At 50.4% G+C, this 19,667-nt stretch overlaps 3 protein-coding genes across 3 annotated transcripts; 1 reads left to right on the forward strand and 2 right to left on the reverse strand.

Annotated features, from left to right (window-relative positions):
• The first annotated feature begins 1,220 nt into the window (after positions 1–1,220).
• TMEM205 (transmembrane protein 205) lies at positions 1,221–5,698 on the forward strand. The gene is made up of 3 exons (XM_071565447.1): positions 1,221–1,549; positions 1,639–1,802; positions 2,042–5,698. The coding sequence occupies exons 1-3, from the start codon at positions 1,420–1,422 to the stop codon at positions 2,339–2,341; spliced, it is 594 nt and encodes a 197-aa protein (XP_071421548.1). The 5' UTR covers positions 1,221–1,419; the 3' UTR covers positions 2,342–5,698.
• Positions 2,854–11,763, reverse strand: TTC4 (tetratricopeptide repeat domain 4). The gene is made up of 10 exons (XM_071565446.1): positions 11,565–11,763; positions 11,371–11,488; positions 10,626–10,787; positions 9,124–9,201; positions 8,213–8,337; positions 7,841–7,927; positions 6,795–7,009; positions 5,589–5,670; positions 4,410–4,492; positions 2,854–3,524 (listed from the first exon to the last, which is right to left on the reverse strand). Exons 1-10 carry the CDS (start codon positions 11,721–11,723, stop codon positions 3,425–3,427), a joined length of 1,209 nt encoding a protein of 402 aa, XP_071421547.1. The 5' UTR covers positions 11,724–11,763; the 3' UTR covers positions 2,854–3,424.
• A 1,244-nt stretch (positions 11,764–13,007) lies between these two features.
• PARS2 (prolyl-tRNA synthetase 2, mitochondrial) lies at positions 13,008–16,019 on the reverse strand. The gene is made up of 2 exons (XM_071565080.1): positions 15,964–16,019; positions 13,008–14,439 (listed from the first exon to the last, which is right to left on the reverse strand). The coding sequence occupies exon 2, from the start codon at positions 14,412–14,414 to the stop codon at positions 13,008–13,010; it is 1,407 nt and encodes a 468-aa protein (XP_071421181.1). The 5' UTR covers positions 14,415–14,439; positions 15,964–16,019.
• Positions 16,020–19,667: the final 3,648 nt, after the last annotated feature.

Genomic DNA, 19,667 nt, shown 5'->3' on the forward strand with positions numbered 1-19,667 from the left:
CAGCAGGACTGGGTGGCTTGGAGCATACCTGGAGCACCCATCCCCACTGCCTAATCCCACAGCCAGCTGCTGGGGGAGGAGAGACCTGCTGGTGGGTGCACCTGCCCTTATCAGCCTTTCCCAGAGCCCCCTCTTTGCCCCCCCCCCCAAATGCACCACTCTAGGGCCAAATCAGCAATCACCATTTTTCTTATTTGCTTAAAAAACCAGGAGTTACTCCCCTGCTCTTAGCAACCTTCCCAGCAGTGGCTTCTTTGCACAAAACCACCCAGCTGCCTTGGTGCTCTCAGCTACTAATTCCTACACGGAGACAAACGGTTTGGAGAGGCTGATCTGGGCTTTTGGGAGCAGCAGGGCTCCATGGCAGCTGCCTGCAGTGCCCATCACTGCTTTCCTGCCCAGGATGATGCAGGGAACAAAGCCCCACCAAAGGACCACAGCTGCCTTCCCTGGGCCCCTGCCACCCTGCAGTGGACAGGGCTGCTGGAGGATGGAGTAGGGAAGAATCACAAAAACACCAAGAAGCTTTTGGAAAAGAAAAGAGCATGAAGAGAGCTGGGGGTTTACAGGCCAGTTTTCCAGGTAGATCTGAGAGTCTTCTCCAGTATGCTGCCAACATGAGAAGTTTTAAGGACCTGATTTTATAGATGCCTAATTAATACAGCATGTATCTATCCATTTTGCAGGGGGAGGGGGATGGAAGTAGATGGCAGCATCTCTCTCAAGGCCATCCCCCACTGTAATTCATGCCCCGAGGCGACTGGCCAATGGGAGGAGAAAGAATTCTGCAGGCAGCAGTATTGATGGGCTACTCCCAGAAGCTTCGTTTTAATTAATTTCCAAAGTGCTCCTTGTAGTGGATCAGGCAACTCCTTCGAAGTCTCCATCCACCCACTGCTGCCTGTGCTCTCATGCTGTGCCAGTGCAGGCTCTGGAACAGCAGGTTGAGCCCAGGAGCTTCCCTGCACCTTCAAGCCCTCAGGCTTTTTGGTTAAACAGCGCAGAAGCTGTTGCTGATTTTAAGCAGGGGGGCTTCCCCCCGGCCAAGGGGCTTCTTTGATGCTCACAGCATGGGCAGGCATATCTATCAGGGCTTTTCTCTTCCCCTTTTTATTGACTTTCTGCTTGTTCCTGCTGCCAGGGGTCAGCTGGGGCGTTGGCTGGACTTTGCCAAAAGTCCACCCAAACCAGCCGGTTCCCAGGTGCTGACGCAGGGCCCTGCCCCTAAGATATGAGGGGTTTGAGCACAGTTTGCAGCCCTGTTGGGTGTGCTGTGGTGGGGCTGGGAAGGGCTGTGCCAGCTCCAAAGCTATTCCTGAGTAAGCAGGTTTGTGAACTGGAACCGCATTTGCCCTGCGTCCAGCAAGGGGAGAGCAGTAACTGCAGCTCAGCGTTGAATTTGGAGGTGGCTTGGCTGACATGGAGGGACCTGTCCCCATCCAGGAGGACATGCTGACCAACACAGAGCCCTCCAACACCATCAAACTGCTGCACCTGCTCTTCCTCTCCACCTCCTGGGGAATGCAGGTCTGGGTGACCTTCGTGGCTGGTAGGTTGGGGTCTGTGTGTGCTGCTGTGGCTCTCTGCCTGGGTGGAAGGCCCAAGGGAGGAGGCTTTACCCCAGAACTTACCTTGCAGGGTTTGTGATGAGCAGACGCCTCCCTCGCCACACCTTTGGCTTCATCCAGCGCGAGCTCTTCCCCTACTACTTCCACATCAGCTCCACTTGTGCCTTCCTCAACCTGACTCTGTTTGCCATGTACCACCCCAGCGAGCGGCTCAGCGAGGAACACACGACCCAGGTAGCCTCCTCCCCCTTTAAAACGTGAGCTGGCTGTAGCCCAAACCCCTTCCTCTGCAGGGTCCCACCCTGCTCTGCTCCACTGAGACTGGTTTGCAAACCATGATCCACACATGGCTCTGGTTAAAAGAAGCCAGTTACCATACAAGTTGCAGCGAGCTTTGCGTGCAGAGGGACTGGGGGAGAAATTTAACCCTCAATACGTCTGGGATGTTCATGGTGGGCTTTGCTCCCCTGCAGATCATTGTCTTCTTCGTGTGCATTGCGGCTTCTGTGCTGAACACGCAGTGGTTTGGGCAGGTCACCTCTGACATCGTGGCAGACCTGCACCTCGTGGAGCGCAGCCACGGCCTCGGGCAGGAGGTTGGGCTGGTGGCCAGTGAGTCCCGCAGGAACCTGCAAGCCTCCAACCCCAGCTACAGGCAGCTGTCCCAGCAGTTCACCCTCTACCATGCTCTGTCCTCCCTCTGCAACCTCTGCTGTGTTGTGTGCAATGGCCTGAGCCTGTACCACCTGGCTGCCAAGCTCTCTGCCCTGTGAGGGCACGACACGGCGAGGCGATTGATGGCTGCCTGGCCAGAACCAACACGCTGGGAAAAGGAGCCATCCTGCTGCCTTGCTGTGAAGTAACCCTGAGGTCTGGAGATTAAATTGCAACATCCTCAGGTGGAGATACTCTTACTGTATTTGCGCATGGTGAAGAAATTTAGGAATAGTGAAATGGAAATGCTCTAGAGCTGTCTGAAGGCAGCCTCCATGATCTACGCAGGAGTGTTTATGGCTGAACAGCTTTCTAATTCCCTGTGCATTAGCTGTATATTTCTGCAGTCACAGCGAGACTGCAGAAGAGAAGGAAATAAGAGATTTAGAATTACTTTTAATTAAAAGCTGAAAGGTAATACAGATGCACAGAAGACCCTGTATGCTGGCTGTACCAGTTAGTGTAATGGATAAGGCTGTTATGTTGGGGTTTACAATTACTGTTTGTCATTCTCTTGCAGTATTTCACGACCTGAGAAAAAATATTACCTCATTCTTTAGGCAGCAGTCAGTCTAGTTAAAATAGCCATGTTTATTCCAGGTTCTGTAGAACAAACAATATTATAGCAAAAGGGTCAGTAAAACACCGCTCCAAACCAGGAGCTCTGCTGTACCTTGGCTAGCAGTGACAAAACAGCAGCTGTTGAATCTCCAGCAGAACTTGACTGCATCCACCCCACTGCAACAGGCAGGTATTCCCCCAGCCCACTGCTGTTAAACCCCAGCAACTACAGCCCACCCAAGGAAATCTGTGATTTTTCACAGGTAAGGAACTACATTCCCAGCTGCTGTTGCTGCAACCACAGTGTTTGGCACTGCTTCAAGTTTATTTCAAAACCACATGCAGCCTATCACAGAGGAGACCTTCTGCAAGCCAGCTGGGTTTCTTTTTAAACAAATAATCCCCTCATGTAAGCCCTTCGTTCTCCTATGCTGCTTTCCTGGAAGTTTTCCCATGTGCCAAGATTATTTCTCTCCCCTGAAGTGTGCAAGGTATTTCTGTTCAAGCAGAAGTTTGCAGCCTGTAGCTGGGCTAACGAAGAGCAGCCTCTTGCAGAGCATTCCTTGTTTCATTCTTGCTCATTACAGTCGATGCACCTTCTTGCCAGAGAAGTATTTCTTAGAGAAAGGAGAACGCTTCACAAATACCAACACTGTTGGAGTCCCGGCCTTTACAAAATACCTGCAAAGATTAAAAGGAGTCCTTGGCTTCCTTGTGGTTGGCCAACTGTCCTGCAAAGGAAGTGACTTCCAACCTGCTCCATAGAGACTGACCTCCCAAAGGCTGGTGATGAGCTTTTCTGGTGATGAGCAGAGCCTCTCAGAGCGGGGGCCAAGCACATACGAGGAGGAGTGTTTTATGAATCAACTCCTCTCCCAACAGCTACTTTTAATTAAAGCAGCTGTTATTCTTCGTCTGGAAGGAGGATTCTTTTGCAACTATACTTATAGCCTGAAATCTTAAAGCTTGTGTATGCTGCTGAGTTTCATGGAGTGACAGCTCGGTTGGAGCCTGAGCAGTGACTGAGGTTCTGCTCCCACCACGTCAGCCTGTGCTGTGCAGCAGCGTCCTCCAGCTACAACATGGTGCAACTAAACAGCACAGGCTTTACAATAAATTTTTAGCTTCACAAACAGCAAATTCTTCTCTCTCAATAACTGCACAACACTTTAAAGCCAGTTTCAGAGGGGAACAGTGCTGCATGCTGTGTCGGGGGCTGCTCACACAGCACTGTGAACAGTGAGAGCATTGTTAACCTTCAACGTGCTCTTTATAGGCTGCTGCCTTTTTTTTTTAAGTAGTACTATGGGATCTGGAACAGCCCTTTTGTGTTACTCAGCTGTGCCCAGCTCGCCTTCCCATTTCCAACCAGACCTGGAAAGAGTTGTTCAATGTTTGGGGGAAAACATATGTAAGTTGCTAAAGCCAGGCACAAAATCCATGCAGCTTACTGCTCTACACATTTAAGAGCAAGGACTATTAAATCCAGAGAAGAGTTAGGACTAATAAAGAACAAACTGGCCTTAAAGCTCATACTTTTTGCCTTTTGAACTGGTATAGCCTCACCTTTCATGCTGCAGCACTTGTAGCAATGTGTGTTCTGGGCTCACCTCGTACAATTCTTCTCTTTCTTCATCTTCAAAATAGAGCTGAGAAAAGTTTTGGAAGGTTATTAAATGCCTAGGGTACATGAAGGAAAGCACTGGGCTTTCAACAGTTTACTAACAGCACACCAGTATCAACTGGAGGTTTATCAAACCTCTGTAGCTTGAGCTGACTGTGTCAGATGCTAATTCAGTGATGTAGAAACTGGTTTGTCCAAATTCCAAGCCCTCCCTGCATAAACCAGCTTAGTTTCTCATGGCAGTGGCAGCAGGAAGGCAAAATACACTGGCTGTTCCCCTGCTTTACAGAGAAGCAATCCAAACCTAAGGGCTGCCTTTTAACAGGTAAAATGCAGCAATGTTATGAGATAAATCAAGTAGGTTAAGAGGTATTTGAATGCAATAGAGTTGATTTAAGAGATTCACATCCAGCAATGGTGCCTTAGACTGTAAATATACACAGATTTTAATCTGGAAAGTACACAGCCACTGTCCTTTTGGACCTGCCTGCTCACTGTATAAAGGGTTGTACAAAGGGTTGTGCTGCTCCCTGGCACAGATGACAATGAAGTGAAAAATGACAAATAAACATCTGTATCCTTCTATGAACCATTTCAGAAAACTTCTCAAAACCTAATGAAGCCACAACTGACTCACAATCCCACCTGTGTTAAAGTGTTAATAGAGAAATATTATCTTGATGCAATTACGTGCTTAAGCACCTCCATTTAGTTCTGAAAATAAACAATTTTTAAATACTATTTTCTCAGTTGTATTGAGCAACTTGGTAAGACAGTTAAAAACCCAGGCAGCCTATCAGCTTGATGGTCTAAATCTTAATTATTGTTACAAAGATGGAATCTAAGCAATACCTCTAAATACCTTCTGTCAAATACAATGTAAGTGGAAGACAAAAGAACTTTTAATTTTCGTTAGTGAATTCTCTCAGCACATCTGGTAAATACTTGTGTTTATAAGTGAACATAGCTCTCCAGACCCTTATTTCACATCCTACTCTGGTAAACAGGTAACTAAATCATATTCTCATATCTCTGTATTTTCTCAACCCAGAAAAAAAACCCCAACCAAACAAACCCACAACACAACAACCCTGAAACTGAAAGAAAGTCAAACTTTTCACCTCAAGATTGCTGGGAAGGTATTTTCTCTCTAAATCCCAAGGAGGCAACTCAGCAAACATCACCATTAAATGATCAATAAACCTAAAAGCCAAAATACACTTGGTGAGCTTTGACAGAGTGTTCATCTTCAATAATTTGTACACTTGCATTTGAATGATGGTAAAAATACATTAGCAAATTAGACAACAGACTTGAAAGTAAGTTTGGATCACTAATAGTTTCTTCCCTTGAAACTCATCACTTTCCCAATGAATCCAAGGCTCTGTTGTGACTCGGGCTATTGGTTTCAAATTTGAGCAGTGCAACAACAAATTAACTTTACATTTTCACACTGAAAATTGTGTCAAAATAAGTATCCTACATTTTGTCCAAAATGGATTTTCCTTCTACATGGTTCTATGCAGATCAGAGTGGTGAGAATATGTTTGTGTGTCAGAGGCTTGTTTGTTTTGGTACTTGAGGAGTGTTGGAGGCCAATTTGTTCTAAAAATCCATTTCCAGTTCCTTTGGTCATGAAAAGGTGTAGTGAACATCAGCATGTAAGTACTACAACTTTACTAACCTGCTTGCACTGTAATTTTAAGTTCCAAAATAGTAACAGATCTGAGGAATATGTCTTACAACAACAACAACAAAAAAGTTACAAATTCCAAGTTTGTTTAACACTGTAAGATCAGAAATTGAAATTAATGAATTCCAAGAAAAGTGGAATTCCCAGTCGCTTGCTTGTGGTCTAAAAGGTCTGCAGCAGTTCAGTCAGGCCTGCTAAAAGCCCTAAGAAGAACTGTGGAGTCACTGCTGCTATTAGAGGTCCCTTTTGGAAGCTTTTAATAATTTTTAAGTTTAATCTTCTTTCCTGAGACCCCTTATTTGGAAGGCCTTGAAACAGCACCTTAATGAACCTCTCGAATTCACACATGCAGATGGGTCATGGATATTACTGGCCACTAATTAATTACTGGTCTAAGCTTGCACTGCAAGCCCCTTTAATGACCATGGCTAAATGTGTTTGTCTGCACTATGAATCATAGAATAATTCAGGCTGGAGAGAACCTCAGAAGATCATCTAGTGCAACCTCCTGCTCAAAAGCAGGAGATTAGAAATCTGGGACTACTTCATCATCATGGCAGTGTTTCACTTGCTGTCTGTTCTCATCTGCTCAAAGACCTCCTTTATGCAAGAATTCTGCTGACAGTGCATTTACCTGGAGTTCTCATGAAAAGCCACAGTGAAATCTGTCTGCTCGTGCTCAGGGTACAGAAAGAGGACAGGCCAGTTCAGGTTGCCATCAGCATCTAAGTGCACCTTTGCCCCTGTGGCACTGTCAGAGTGGAATCCATCTAAGGATATCTCAGCCAGGCCATCTGATATTTCCTCTTCTTCATTTGAAGGCTCGAGAGCCAGCTTGATATTTCTTTCCTAGAGCGGAGGGAGGGAAAAAACTAAAAAACCAACCAAAATCCAAACAGATATGGTAGGAAGAATAAAAGCAAAAAATTAGCAGTTAGTAAAAGGTCAAACTGTGTTGTTCTTAATGAGTCAGCTCTTAAGCATCCCATGAAAAGCTTTCTCACAGTATCTGACTCAGGTGACTGGTCTCCACAGCAGAATCCAGAACCTCAGCCAGATATCCAGACACCCCATGGGAATGGATCAGGAGAGGTGGGAATCCAGAGGAGCCCACACAATGAGAGAAGAGCCTGAGAAAATGTGTGGAAGGGGATGCATCTAAAATCCTTTTCTCTGGGACCTTACAGGCATCACTTTAGGGTGCAGCTACACACATCAGCTCTTTCAGAAAACTGAAGAAAGGTCACTCTTTTCCTTGGAAAAACAGCTGCAGGAGAAATCTGACTTTATGTAACAGCCCAAAATACTTTAATGTAGCCCAAATATTCGCTGAGGAAGGAAAGGACCCAGGACTGATTCCCTCCACCCTATTGATACATTCTATCCTTCCACTGAAGTAACATCAATTGGCAGCAAAGAAAGCAAAGTTCCTTGGGCCAGTGTGATGCTACAGCCCAGCAGCCAGAGCATTCACAAAGCTCAGTCCAGCTCCTAACACTGGGTTTGTATTTTCCATTAATTATTAAATGAAACATGGGAGCTGGAGTCACAGAAATAAGGAGAATTATGGCTTTTTTAGCTCTAGCCCTCAAAAGCAAAAGAACAAACTTTTAAAGACAAACAAAAGAGCTCTTAATAAAACCCTAAACCACATAAAACCAGCCCCTCTCAGCGACCCACCTTTATTGCTGCAAGCAAGGTTTCCTTTTGACACTTCTCTTTCTTCTCCATCACCTTTGCTTTCCTTGCATCCCGTTCCTGAGCTCTCTACATGTAAGAAAAGGTTGCACCATGATCACAAACAGCAAGTTAATGCCCATCACTGCGCTACCCTGTCAAGGGGAGGAGAAATCAGTTTGGCTCTCCAGAAAGGTCCCCTCCAGCTCCTTCCCCATACCAGCTCATCACACACCATACAGAACCACCACTCAGCTGTCTGTGGGGATACACCACACAGAAATCTGGAGCACTCTTCAACCAAAGACCCCAAAATGATTCTTGACACAAAGCAGAAGACAAGCACTGCAAATGCCAGACTGCCTTAATATTTACCTTTAATTTGTCAGCTTTAACTCTCGTTTCCACAAGCTTTTTCTCTCTTGAATCTATTTGCAATCCCTCCTCACACCATGCTATTGCTTCTGAGAAATTCTTTAGCTCCATGTGACAAAGAGCTCCTGGAAGGATGAAGATTTTAAGTCTGGAGTCAGCATAAAACTACTACAGAAAGTGGTTATAAAGACAGCATTAGGCCTGGTGCTTTTGCACTAGACTTTTTTGTCTTGCATGGTCATGCTCAATCACAGACTTCCAGCAGGTCAGCTGAGAAGAAAATCCAAAATATTTTATCAGTTCTTGTATCATTTGCTCATTTAATCATAGAAATCAGCAGAATTATGCTACAAGTGTTTGTTACAAGCAAATTGTTATCATTACAATTAATATTTCAGTATTTGTCTCATAGGGAAAAAAAAAGGGGGGATTTCCATAGAGAGAGAAATGCTGGTGAAAAAAACCTGAAAGAAATCCCAAAAACTAGTATTGTGGAAAACAGGAAAAGTTAGGCTGTGGTCTACAGAAACAGGTTCAGTGCCTCTGACAGATAGAGAAACTGATGAGCAAAGGATAATATTTTGATTGGAAATTCAATGCAAAACCCAGAGTTCTGTTTTGGGGAGAAACAGCAATAACAAAACAAGTGAAGAGATCTCTTACAATAACTGCTTTACCTTTCTGAAATTAATTCTGTCCAGAAACACAGTATGATGTCCACTCACAGTAATTTAAGGTTTGTAAACAGTTATCAAACATACAGAAACATGCAAGGAAACAAAGCAATATCTAAGAACAGTCTGTTTCAGGTCTTGTAACAATAACAGCACAATAAGTAAAGCTAACACCTGCCAAAGGTTTTGGAACAATGTTCCTTGCACTCCATGTAGCAACATGACCTTAACTCTTACCTCTTATGATTGCTTTGAGATGGGTGGGCTTTAGCTTTTTGGCTTGGATGGCATCATTGAGAGCAGAACGGTAGTTACCTATAAAGCAAGTAAGTAAAGTAAGTAAAACTGCTCAGGACCTTTCATTTTTATTTTAAACCCAACCAAGGTGACAGAATAGTTTATACAGAGACCCTCTAACTCACTGTTCCTACAATCACTGTGAGGAGAAAGGAGGATAAAAAGGAGTAACCCGAAGGCAAGAAGCTAAAGGACAGGAATCAATCATACAGCTGAGAGGTAAGTAACATGATGTGAGCAAACCTCTGCCCTACTGCATTAAAAGGCCAAGAACACCTTCCCTGCTGTGCAGATGCTGTTGGTAGGATGGGTGGTAACTGTAAAATATCAGCTTTGTGACCACATGAGGAACCTGCACATAAGTAAGTCTATGGGACCTGACAAGATCTATCTCAGGGTCCTGAGGGAATTGGCTGATGTAGTTGCCAAGTCACTCTTCATGATATTTGAAAAGTTGTGGCAGTCACGTGAAGTCTCAAAAAGGGAAACTTTGCACCAGTTTTTAAAAGGGATAGAAAGGAGGATCCTGGGAACTACTGACCCATCAGTCTCACCTCTGTGCCTGGGAAGATCCTCCTAGAAGTTGTGCTAAAGCATATGGAGCCCAGAAAACCAACCATATCCTGGGCTGCATCAAAAGCAGATGGAAGGAGGGGATCCTGCCCCTCTGCTCTCATGAGATTCCACCGGAGCGCTGCAACCAGCTCTGGGGTTCTCAGCACAGGAAAGACATGGACATGTTGGGAGTGGGTCCACAGGAGGCCATGAAAATTATCAGAGGACTGGAGCACCTCTCCTATAAAGCCAAACTGAGAGAACTGAGGTTGTTTGACCTGGAGAGAAGGCTCTGGGGAGACCTTACTGCACCCTTTCAGGGCCTACAAGAAAGATGAGGACAAACTTTGTAGCAGAGCCTGTTGCGTAGGACAAGGAGTAGTGGTTTTAAACTAAATGAGAGTAGACTAGATATAAGGAAGAAATTTTTTAAAATGAGGGTGGTCAGGCACTGGCACAGGTTGCCCACAGAGGTGGTAGAAGCTGCATCCCTGGAAACACTCAAGGCCAGGTTCAATGGGGCTCTGAGCAACCTGGTGTAGTTGAAGATGTTGCTGCTCATTGCAGAGGGATTGGACTAGATGTCCTTTAAAGGTCCCTATCAATCCAAACCACTCTGCAATTCTAAAATCCACTGGCTTTGCCCTCTCCTGGAGCTAAGGCTCAAGCAGCAGTTTACAGCTGCAATGGACAGAGAACAAACCCTGCACACAGCCATGCTCTGAACTGAGCCAGGTCTTCAGGTGCCTTTATCTCACGAATAATCTTCTTAGTCTGTTTTATCACCAAAAAGAAGAAAAAAATTGAAAAAGGTAGGAAAATGGGGAGGAAAAGCATCCCTGGAGCCCCATTCACAGACTGGTTGGAGGCTGGCACAGGTGCCTCACCCAGGTGGAAGTGTGCAGCCCCTCGGTTCGTGAGCAGCACTGCGTTCAGCTCAGGGTCCTCACACTTCTTCCGCAGCCCCTCAGAGTAGGCAGCGACTGCTCTTCCATAGTCCTTCTCCTTGAAATACTCATTCCCTTCATTCTTGTACATCCTGGCCAGCTCTGTGGGGATGGAGGGGGGTCAGGGTGTGAACAGGGGCACCCCAAGAACAGCCCCAACACCCTAAGAACACCCCCAATGCCCCCAGAACAACCCCAACACTCAGAGAACACCCTAACGCTCCAAGAACACCCCCAATGCCTCAAGAATACCCCAACACTCCGAGAACATCCCCAACACTCTGAGAATACCCCAACACTCTGAGAATATCCCAACACCCCGAGGGCACCCCTAACACTCCAAGAACATCCTCAACACCTCGAGAACATCCCCAGTGCCTCGAGAACACCTCCAATACCCTGAGAACAATCCCAACGCTCCGAGAACATCCCGAATATCCAGAGAACAACCTTAATGTCCCGAGAACAACCCCAATGGCCTGAGAACATCCCCAATGCCCCGAGAAGATCCCCAACACTCCTAGAACACCTCGAGAACACCCCGAACACCTCGAGAACATCCCCAACACCTCGAGAACATCCCTAACACCCCGAGAACAACCCCAACACCCCGAGAACATCCCAAACATCCAAAGAACATTCCCAACACCCTGAGAACACCCCCAACACCCCACGCGGTGCCCACCTGCGGGGCTCTGCTCCTCGTCGAAGAGCAGCGACTGCAGGCAGGCGAGCTCGGGCTGCCGCGCCGCGTCGATGTCGGCCGGGCAGCGCTTCATGAACATGGGGATGGCCTCCAGCTCCTGCGGATGGACAGACACGGACACACATCCCGCTCTAGGCTCGGCTCTGCCCGGCCCCCCGGCCCCGCAGCCTCACCTGCTCCCACGTGTCGGGGTGCAGCGCGCCCCGGTACCGCGGCGGGACCGGCACCGCCGACCCGCCAACCTGCGCGGCCCCATCATCCCGCTCGGACCCGTCATCCCGCCCGGATCCATCATGCTGTCCGGCCCCGTCATCCCGACCGGGCTCCGCCATGGAGCTGCCGCCCGGCCCCGCCTGCGACCGCCCCCGCCGCCCCAAGCCCGGCCCCGCCGCTTCCGAGCGGCCCCGCCGCAGCGCCGCTCCGAGCCGCGCGTTTAGGTGGCACCTCCCATGGGGAGGGATGGCAGGCGGAGCTGATTCCGCCTGGAACAGCCGGGAGGAGGGAGAGGTGACGGCCCTGGGTCCAGCTGCACGTGGAGAGCGTGGGGAACGGTCTGGCGGACAAGCGTGATGAGCAGCGGCTGGGGGAACTCGGCTGGAGAAAAGGAGGCTCAGGGGGACCTTCTTGCTCTCTGCAACTCCCTGACAGAAGGTGCGGTCAGGTGGAGTCGGGCTCTGCTCCCAAGAAACAAGGGAGAAGAGGACAAGACATAGCTTAAGTTGTGCCAGGGGAGGCATACTGGATATTAGGAAAAAATTTCTCACTGAAAGGATGGTCAGGCTCTGGGACAGGCTTCCCAGGGATCTGGTGGAGTCACCATCCCTGGAGGGATTTAACAGATATATGGATGTGGCACTGGTTGGGCTTGGTAGTGCTGGGTTACTGGTTGAACTCAGTGATCTTAAAGGTCTTTTCCAACCTAAACGATTCTGTGATTCTATGACAGTGGCACCACTGTTGCTCATGATCGCTCATGACCCAGGAGCTGTGACACGGGGTACAGTGACTCCCTCCAAGGAACCCCCTGTCCAGGAGAGGCTCATGGGACAATGGCACCAGTCAGTGCCACTGGAATGGCAGCAAGCTGTTCCTCATGGGAGCCGTGGGAGCTAGCACAGGCAGCATCCATCCTCATGGGTCTTGTGTGTCTCCAAATATGCAGAGGAAAGGCTTTCCTTTCTCTCCCTCTTAAAATCTCTTGTGCTGAGAACTTGGCACATGAAAAGAATGAAGGGAGCCCTCCCATACCCCTCTGCAGCCTCAGCTTTGTGTGTGCTCAAGAGGCCATGGCCAACCTGCCAGCCCCAGCTGGGCAGCGAGGGGATGACCCTGCCAGTGCTCCCACAGCCACACGAGGCTACATGTGCTGGTAAAACCGACTTGCAGGAACCTGTACCCAGAGGGAGGACTATTCCTGGCCCTATGGGGGAATGTGGGCTGTTTCCTGCTCAACCTCAGCACCCAGCATGCTTGAAAGATACCTTGGCTCACTCCAGCGTGAACTGGATTTGCCTCTGCTCACCCAGAGCCATTGCCAACATCCTCCACATCCCTGAAAAGGAGCCAGGGCTGATCAGATTAGTGCAGCAAAGATGAGAGATTCAGAGACGAGTAACTTAAGGGACTTGCACTTTACTCAGCAACTCAATGACACCCTCCTTGGTGAGGAACAAAACCTCACCAGCATTCTGATTCCAAACCTCAAAGACAGGGGGGTCCTCATAAACCCTCTTCCCAGCTATGACCACATAGGGATAACCCAGCTTGTTGGCATCCTTCAGCCTTTTGCCAATGGTCAGCTGTGTCCTGTCATCCAGCACCGAGTCACCAGCAAGGTGAGGCAGCGCTTCAGCCAGGCTGTCATACACCCGCTCCAGCTGAGCCACTCCCTCCTCTTCCTCCTTGCTGCCCCTCTTGGGGGGGATGAAGCAGAGCTGGTAGGGCGCGATGAGGCTTGGCCAGCGGATGCTGTCCTCCGTGGAGAGCACCTCGATGGAGGCTGCCAGGATGCGACTGACACCCAGCCCATAGCAACCCATCTGTGCCAGCTGGGGCTTGTTCTCCGGGGAGGAGAAGACAGCATTGGAGACCGAGGAGTACTTGGTGCCCAGAAAAAACGTGTGCCCCACTTCAATCCCTTTGGTCTCAGTGAGCCTCTCCCCACACATGGGGCAAGAAGTTTGGTCCTCGTTTAATGTCTCCACATTGGCTGCAAAATGTCCCTCTGGGCACAGCACCAGCCTGTCCTCGCCGATGTCTGCCGGGAGCTGGAACTCGTGGGATGTGGTGCCACCAATGCTGCCCGTGGCCGCTCGCACCTTGACGACGGGCAAGCCCAGACGGCTGAAGAGGTGGCAGTAGGCGTCACACACCTGGTCGTAGGTGTGCCGAGCCGCCTCCTCGGAGGCATCAAAGGTGTACATGTCCTTCATGTAGAACTCACGGCTGCGCAGCAATCCAAAGCGGGGTTTGGGCTCGTCCCTAAACTTCCTGGTGACCTGGTAGAGGCGCAGTGGGAGCTGCTTGTAGGACAGATTGCTCTGAGAGGCCACCAGCTCTGTCACCACCTCCTCATGTGTGGGGCCCAGGCAGTAGCTGTGGTTGTGCCGGTCCACCAGCCGGAACAGCTCCGGCCCCATCTGGTCCCAGCGGCCGCTGGCACGCCATGGCTCCGCCGAGCTCAGGCTGGGCAGGTTCAGCTTCTGCCCTCCCACAGCCTGCATCTCCTCGTCCATCAGCCTGACAAGCTTCTCCATGGCGCGCACGGTGGGTGGCAGGTAGCAGTAGCAGCCGGGGCTGGCAGGGTGGATGAGTCCCCCTTGCAGCATCAGGCGCTGGCTGCGGCAGGTGGGCTCCCCGGGCCGGCCCTCCCACCCCGCCTCACCCACCGGCAGGGACAGGGGCTGGAACAGCTGTGAGAGCAGCAATCGCTTGGCCCTGCCCGGGGTGCTGCTGTGCCGGGGCCTGGTGGGCTGATGGGTGCCCAGCACAGGGAGGCGACATCTTCTGAGCAAGGCCTCCATGGTGGTGCCAGAGGAGACCTGGAGCCTGTGGAGAGAGAATGGGATGGAGCAGGGTCAGCACTGACTGTGCCCACCCATGGGCAGCACTGCTGGGACACACCACAGGATGTGCTGCTGTCTGCAACCACCCTGACACCTACACGCCCCTGAGCAGTCATGTAACCACGCACAGCTGCACACACACCTGGCTGCACACCCTGCACACCTTCTGGGATATACAGGTACCCTACACAGACACATGGATGCTGCACAGGCAGACCTACACACATGTGCACGTGCACTCAGGTGTACACACGTGCATGGCTTCCAGGCGTACAGGTACCCCTACATGGACATGTGTGAATGACACACCTGCACACCCGTCCTGCATGGACACACCCGCACACCTAACACACACACACATACACACACACACACACGTGTGTCACACACACACACACACACGTGTGTCACACACACACGTGTCACACACACACAGACACACACGTGTCTCAAACACACGTGTGTCACACACACGTGTCACACACACGTGTCTCACACACACGTGTCTCACACACACGCGTCTCACACACACTCACACACGTGTGTCTCACACACACGTGTCACACACGTGTGTCTCGCACACACACGTTGTGCCACACACACACGTGTCTCCCCCACACGTGTCTCACACACACATACACACACATGTCACACACACACGTGTCTCCCCCACACACGTGTGTCACACACACACATACGTGTGTCTCACACACACATACACGTGTCTCACACACACACGTGTGTCACACACACACACACACACAAACGTGTGTCTCACACACACACACACATACACGTGTCACACACACACACACACACACACACAGGTGTGTCACAGACACATACACGTGTCTCACACACACACGTGTCACACACGTCACACACATGTGTGTCAACACACACTCACACACGTGTCACACACACACAGACACACACACGTGTGTCACACACACGTGTGTCACACACACAGACACACACACGTGTGTCACACACACGTGTCACACACACGTGTCACACACACGTGTCACACACACGTGTCACACACACACGTGTCACACACACGTGTGTCACACACACACGTGTCACACACACCTACACGTGTGTCACACACACACACGTGTCACACACACACGTGTCACACACACGCGTCACACACACACACGTGTCACACACACGCGTCACACACACACGTGTCTCACACACACACACGTGTCACACACACACGTGTGTCACACACACACGTGTGTCACACACACACGTGTCACACACACGTGTCACACACACACGTGTGTCTCACACACACACACGTGTGTCACTCACACACACACACACGTGTCACACACACACGTGTCACACACACACGTGTCACACACACGTGTGTCTCACACACACACACGTGTGTCACTCACACACACACACACGTGTCACACACACACACACACAGACACACACGTGTGTCTCACACACACGTGTTCACACTCACGCGCACACGAGCGCGCGCACTTACACCCGCGGGCGCGCGCGCCCGGCCCCGCCGGCCCGGCCAATGGGAGCCCCTCCCTGTCACGTGGGGGAAAACACGCGCACCGGATGTGGGCGGGGCGCGCCGCTCTCTATGGTTCCTCCGACGAGACGCGGCTCCACCTGCCGGCCGGGCGGCGAGGGTGGAAACAGTGGCTGGCCCTGCCAGGACTCTTAATTAAACCCTCCTCAATTAACAAGGGTTTGGGACACCGAGAAGGTCCTGATGCCTCGTGGGAGAGACAGCTAGTACGCAACCTGCTGCCGCCCTGCCAGCTCAGAGGGACAGTGGCTGCTCGTCCATCCTTCCTCAGCTCCATCCTGCCCGCGAGGTCATGGCACCTCCAGCCCACCCTCAGCTCCAGCTGCAGGCGCCGACTGGGAATTCCTCACCTTTCTTACCCACGGAGCGACACTGCCCAGATTAATGCCCCATTGAACCTCTCGATGGTGAGGATTTTCCAGCTTCTGAGCCCTTTGTCCCTGAAGAGCTGCAGTTTGGGACTGGCATCACCCAGGTCAAACTCCACATCCTGATCCAGGAATTTCATCCACTGGGAACAGCAATGCACAGAGTCCACCCTCATGTAATAGTAAAAAATAGTAAATAGAGGCAGGGCAGGACAGTCCTTGAAAGCAATGGGCCCACCTGCTCCCCCTTCCAGGCCCAGCGTTGCGGCTGAATGTTCCAGGAGCGTGTTCAGGTGCAGAATCACTTGGACTGTGCCTGAAGGAGGAGGGCTGAGAGATCAAACGCCTTTTTCTTATCTCATTTCTGCTTTCTTCTGTCTGGTCTGGCAGACAGACATCACCTGGCACCAAGTGACCACCTTCCCACTGCACTTTTCAGCTCCCTTCCCTCAGCCCAGAGGGAGTTAAACATCTCTGAGAGCAATTGTAAGCACATAGTTAAAGTGCTCCTCTAGAGGAGGAGTTCAACAATCCCGTTCAAATATAAGGAAGTAAGAATGAATGCTTATTTCATTTGAAAATGGGATTTGAAGAAATCTTCACAATTCTTCTATAATGGGAAATTCTCACGTGTGCTCCCATTTATAGAGGACGGTAAATGGGCAAAACCAAGGGCTAAGAGAGAACACTTTTTGACGTTCTTGGGTGATTTAGGACCATTAAAGAGTCGAGCCGGTTCTGTGAGGTGATTCAGCATCCTGTATGGCCAGAGGGACCTGTGGGAGTCCCTCAGCAGCTGGAGCTGGGATCTGGTCCAGACTTCCTTGCTGCCAGGTAGCACCTTCCCTCCCACGCCAGCCTTCTCTGGTTTTGTCAGGCAATTACTTCTCCCTACGTGTTTCCCACTACAATTAGAGAGGTAACGCTGTCTGGGAGAAGTGCTGAAGCTGCCTTGGAGGCTGGAGGAACAGGATTGATGCCTGTAGGATCTGCTCATTCTCAGACACCCAGCACGCTGTGCTGGCCACAACCAGGATTTACTGTGCACCTGCCAGCTGAGCTGTGTGTCCCTCCAGTGCCACACTGCATGTCCCTTTGGCTGCCTCCTGTTTGCCCAGGGAGTGGAAGATTTCCACCAGGCAGTTCAGGATGGGAGGGTTGTCTCCATTTCTATTTCCTGTTGGAGCCATAGAGGTGAAACACATTTCCATCAGTGACTTATTACCTGCTGTGCTGATCAAAGGGACAAAACCATCTTGGATTGATTCGCTGGGGCAGTGTTTTAACCAGGAGGGTTTAAGGCTATTCAGGAGACGTGGTCTGTGGGGAAAGCTGATTAAATCAGCAGACAGGACTGGATGCGGGGCTCAGCTCAGGGGTTATGTGCCTGAAAGCCTGTCTGTGATCCTTATTTTTTCCAGCTGTGCTGGGGGAACCTAATAAGGGTACTGCTGGCCCTGCAGCCTTTCACCAAACTGCTCACCCGCTGCTTTGCCAGAGCTGATTTATGCCCTTGGGGCCAAACAAGAGTGGCCTGAGAGGGGTGTGTACTGGTGGTACTGTCTGGGGCCTCCCCTCTGTACCCTGGGGGATTTCTAGGAGGAAAAATGCTGAGGATGGGGGGGAAGATGAAGAAAAGACCAAGCAGGTGATGGCAGCTGCCTTGAATGAGTCTCTGGCACAGCACCTCGCCAAAGTGATCCAGGGGTCTGTGTGAGAGGAGCCACAGTCCTGGATCCCCACTGGGGTGGTAGGAAATGGTTCTTCCTTTTCCAGCAGCATCCCTAGGGAACACCAGGCCACGTCTAGAGAAGAGAAGACAGGGAAGGCGAGAAGCCAAGTCATTCAGTGACTGAACCTCTCCATCCTGTGGAGGATTTGCAGTTTGGGCTTGGGGTTGACACAGAGAGGTGGCACATCCCATCTGACCCTGGACGTGCTCTTACAGAGCCTGTAGGGTCTCTGAGCCCTGGCTCACACTCCTGGCTAATTAATTCCCTCTGGTGGTGTTACTGTAACTGCACAACTGCAGGGCAATGTTTTTATCCCAGGGAAGTGGTGGTTACAGGTCCTGACTTTGATTTGCCCCTTGTGAAGTTATTGGGGGACTACAAAATTACTGCACAGCCCCCCCTGCACCCTGGCAACTCCCCAAGGTAATGCTTGGGTGCTTTCAGACAGGTCCTCCTGAGCACAATCAGGATCCCTGTCTTGACCTTGCTATTTTCCAACCCTGTCTGCACACAGGAAGGGACATTCCCTGAGGAACTGGGGTGCTGAGTGCCACAGAGATGGTTGCCATGGCAAGGGCTGCCACCATTCCTGTAGTCCTTGGAAACCAGAGCTCCCAGTATGTGGCGGCAGGCAGTTCTGGGCACACAGGTAGCCAGGTGAGGGCTGGATGTGCAGAGAGAGCTGAACTCAGTGATGCAACTCCCCTCACCTCCCAGACTGTCTGTGCCCACTTGGAAGCAGCTTCCTGCACAGGGACTTTTTGCACATGACAGTCTGGGACTCCCAGCCCAAGCTGGGAGCACCCTGGGATGAAGCATGGGCCATGGGCTGCTCACACTGAGCACCCAGTGCTGAGCACCCACTGCAGAGCACATGCTGCTCACAGGCAGGGAGTTTGCCAGGAGCTCAGCAATGACCATCTTACCTCTGCCTGCATCCTCAGGCCTGTGACCTTTTCCAGGGATGCTCAGACAACCCTTCCCATTAGTCTTGCTCTGCTTCAGCTGCAAGCAAGTGGATGCGCTTTATGGATGAGAGCAGCTGAGTTTGAGTCCTTTTAGGTGTCAGGAGCATCTTGTATCCTCAAAAAGTCACATTCTGCTGCTTGAAAGCCAGTTTTTCCTCTAGCAGCATCAGCAGCACATTGCAGAGCCAGTGCAGGTAGGAGCCCTTGCCTTAGTACCCATTCCTGGAGCTGTATTCATCTTGGCAGCTTCTCCACAGAGAATCAGAACACAGCCCAAAGGACTCAAAGCAGACAGGGAAAGCTTTAGTCTGAAATAGTCCACCTTGGCTAGGGAGGAGCAGCAGGAATCCATGTGGCTTCTCTCCTTTATCCAGCTGAGTGAGGAACAGGTAACTTGAAAGAGGTTAAGGATGAAGACACCTTCATAATTGGAGGGGAACTTTCAGATCACATCTGAGTGGGGAGGTTGTGACATGGCTGCCCTTCACTGCAGCTGGCAGTAGATGACTGGTGAGCTTGCTCAAGCTGGAGTGATAATCAACTCTTTATGGCTAGCTGTGGTCAGAACTGCTCATGGA

Source organism: Pithys albifrons, chromosome 10 (genome assembly GCF_047495875.1).
Source record: "Pithys albifrons albifrons isolate INPA30051 chromosome 10, PitAlb_v1, whole genome shotgun sequence".
NCBI classification, from domain to species: domain Eukaryota; kingdom Metazoa; phylum Chordata; class Aves; order Passeriformes; family Thamnophilidae; genus Pithys; species Pithys albifrons.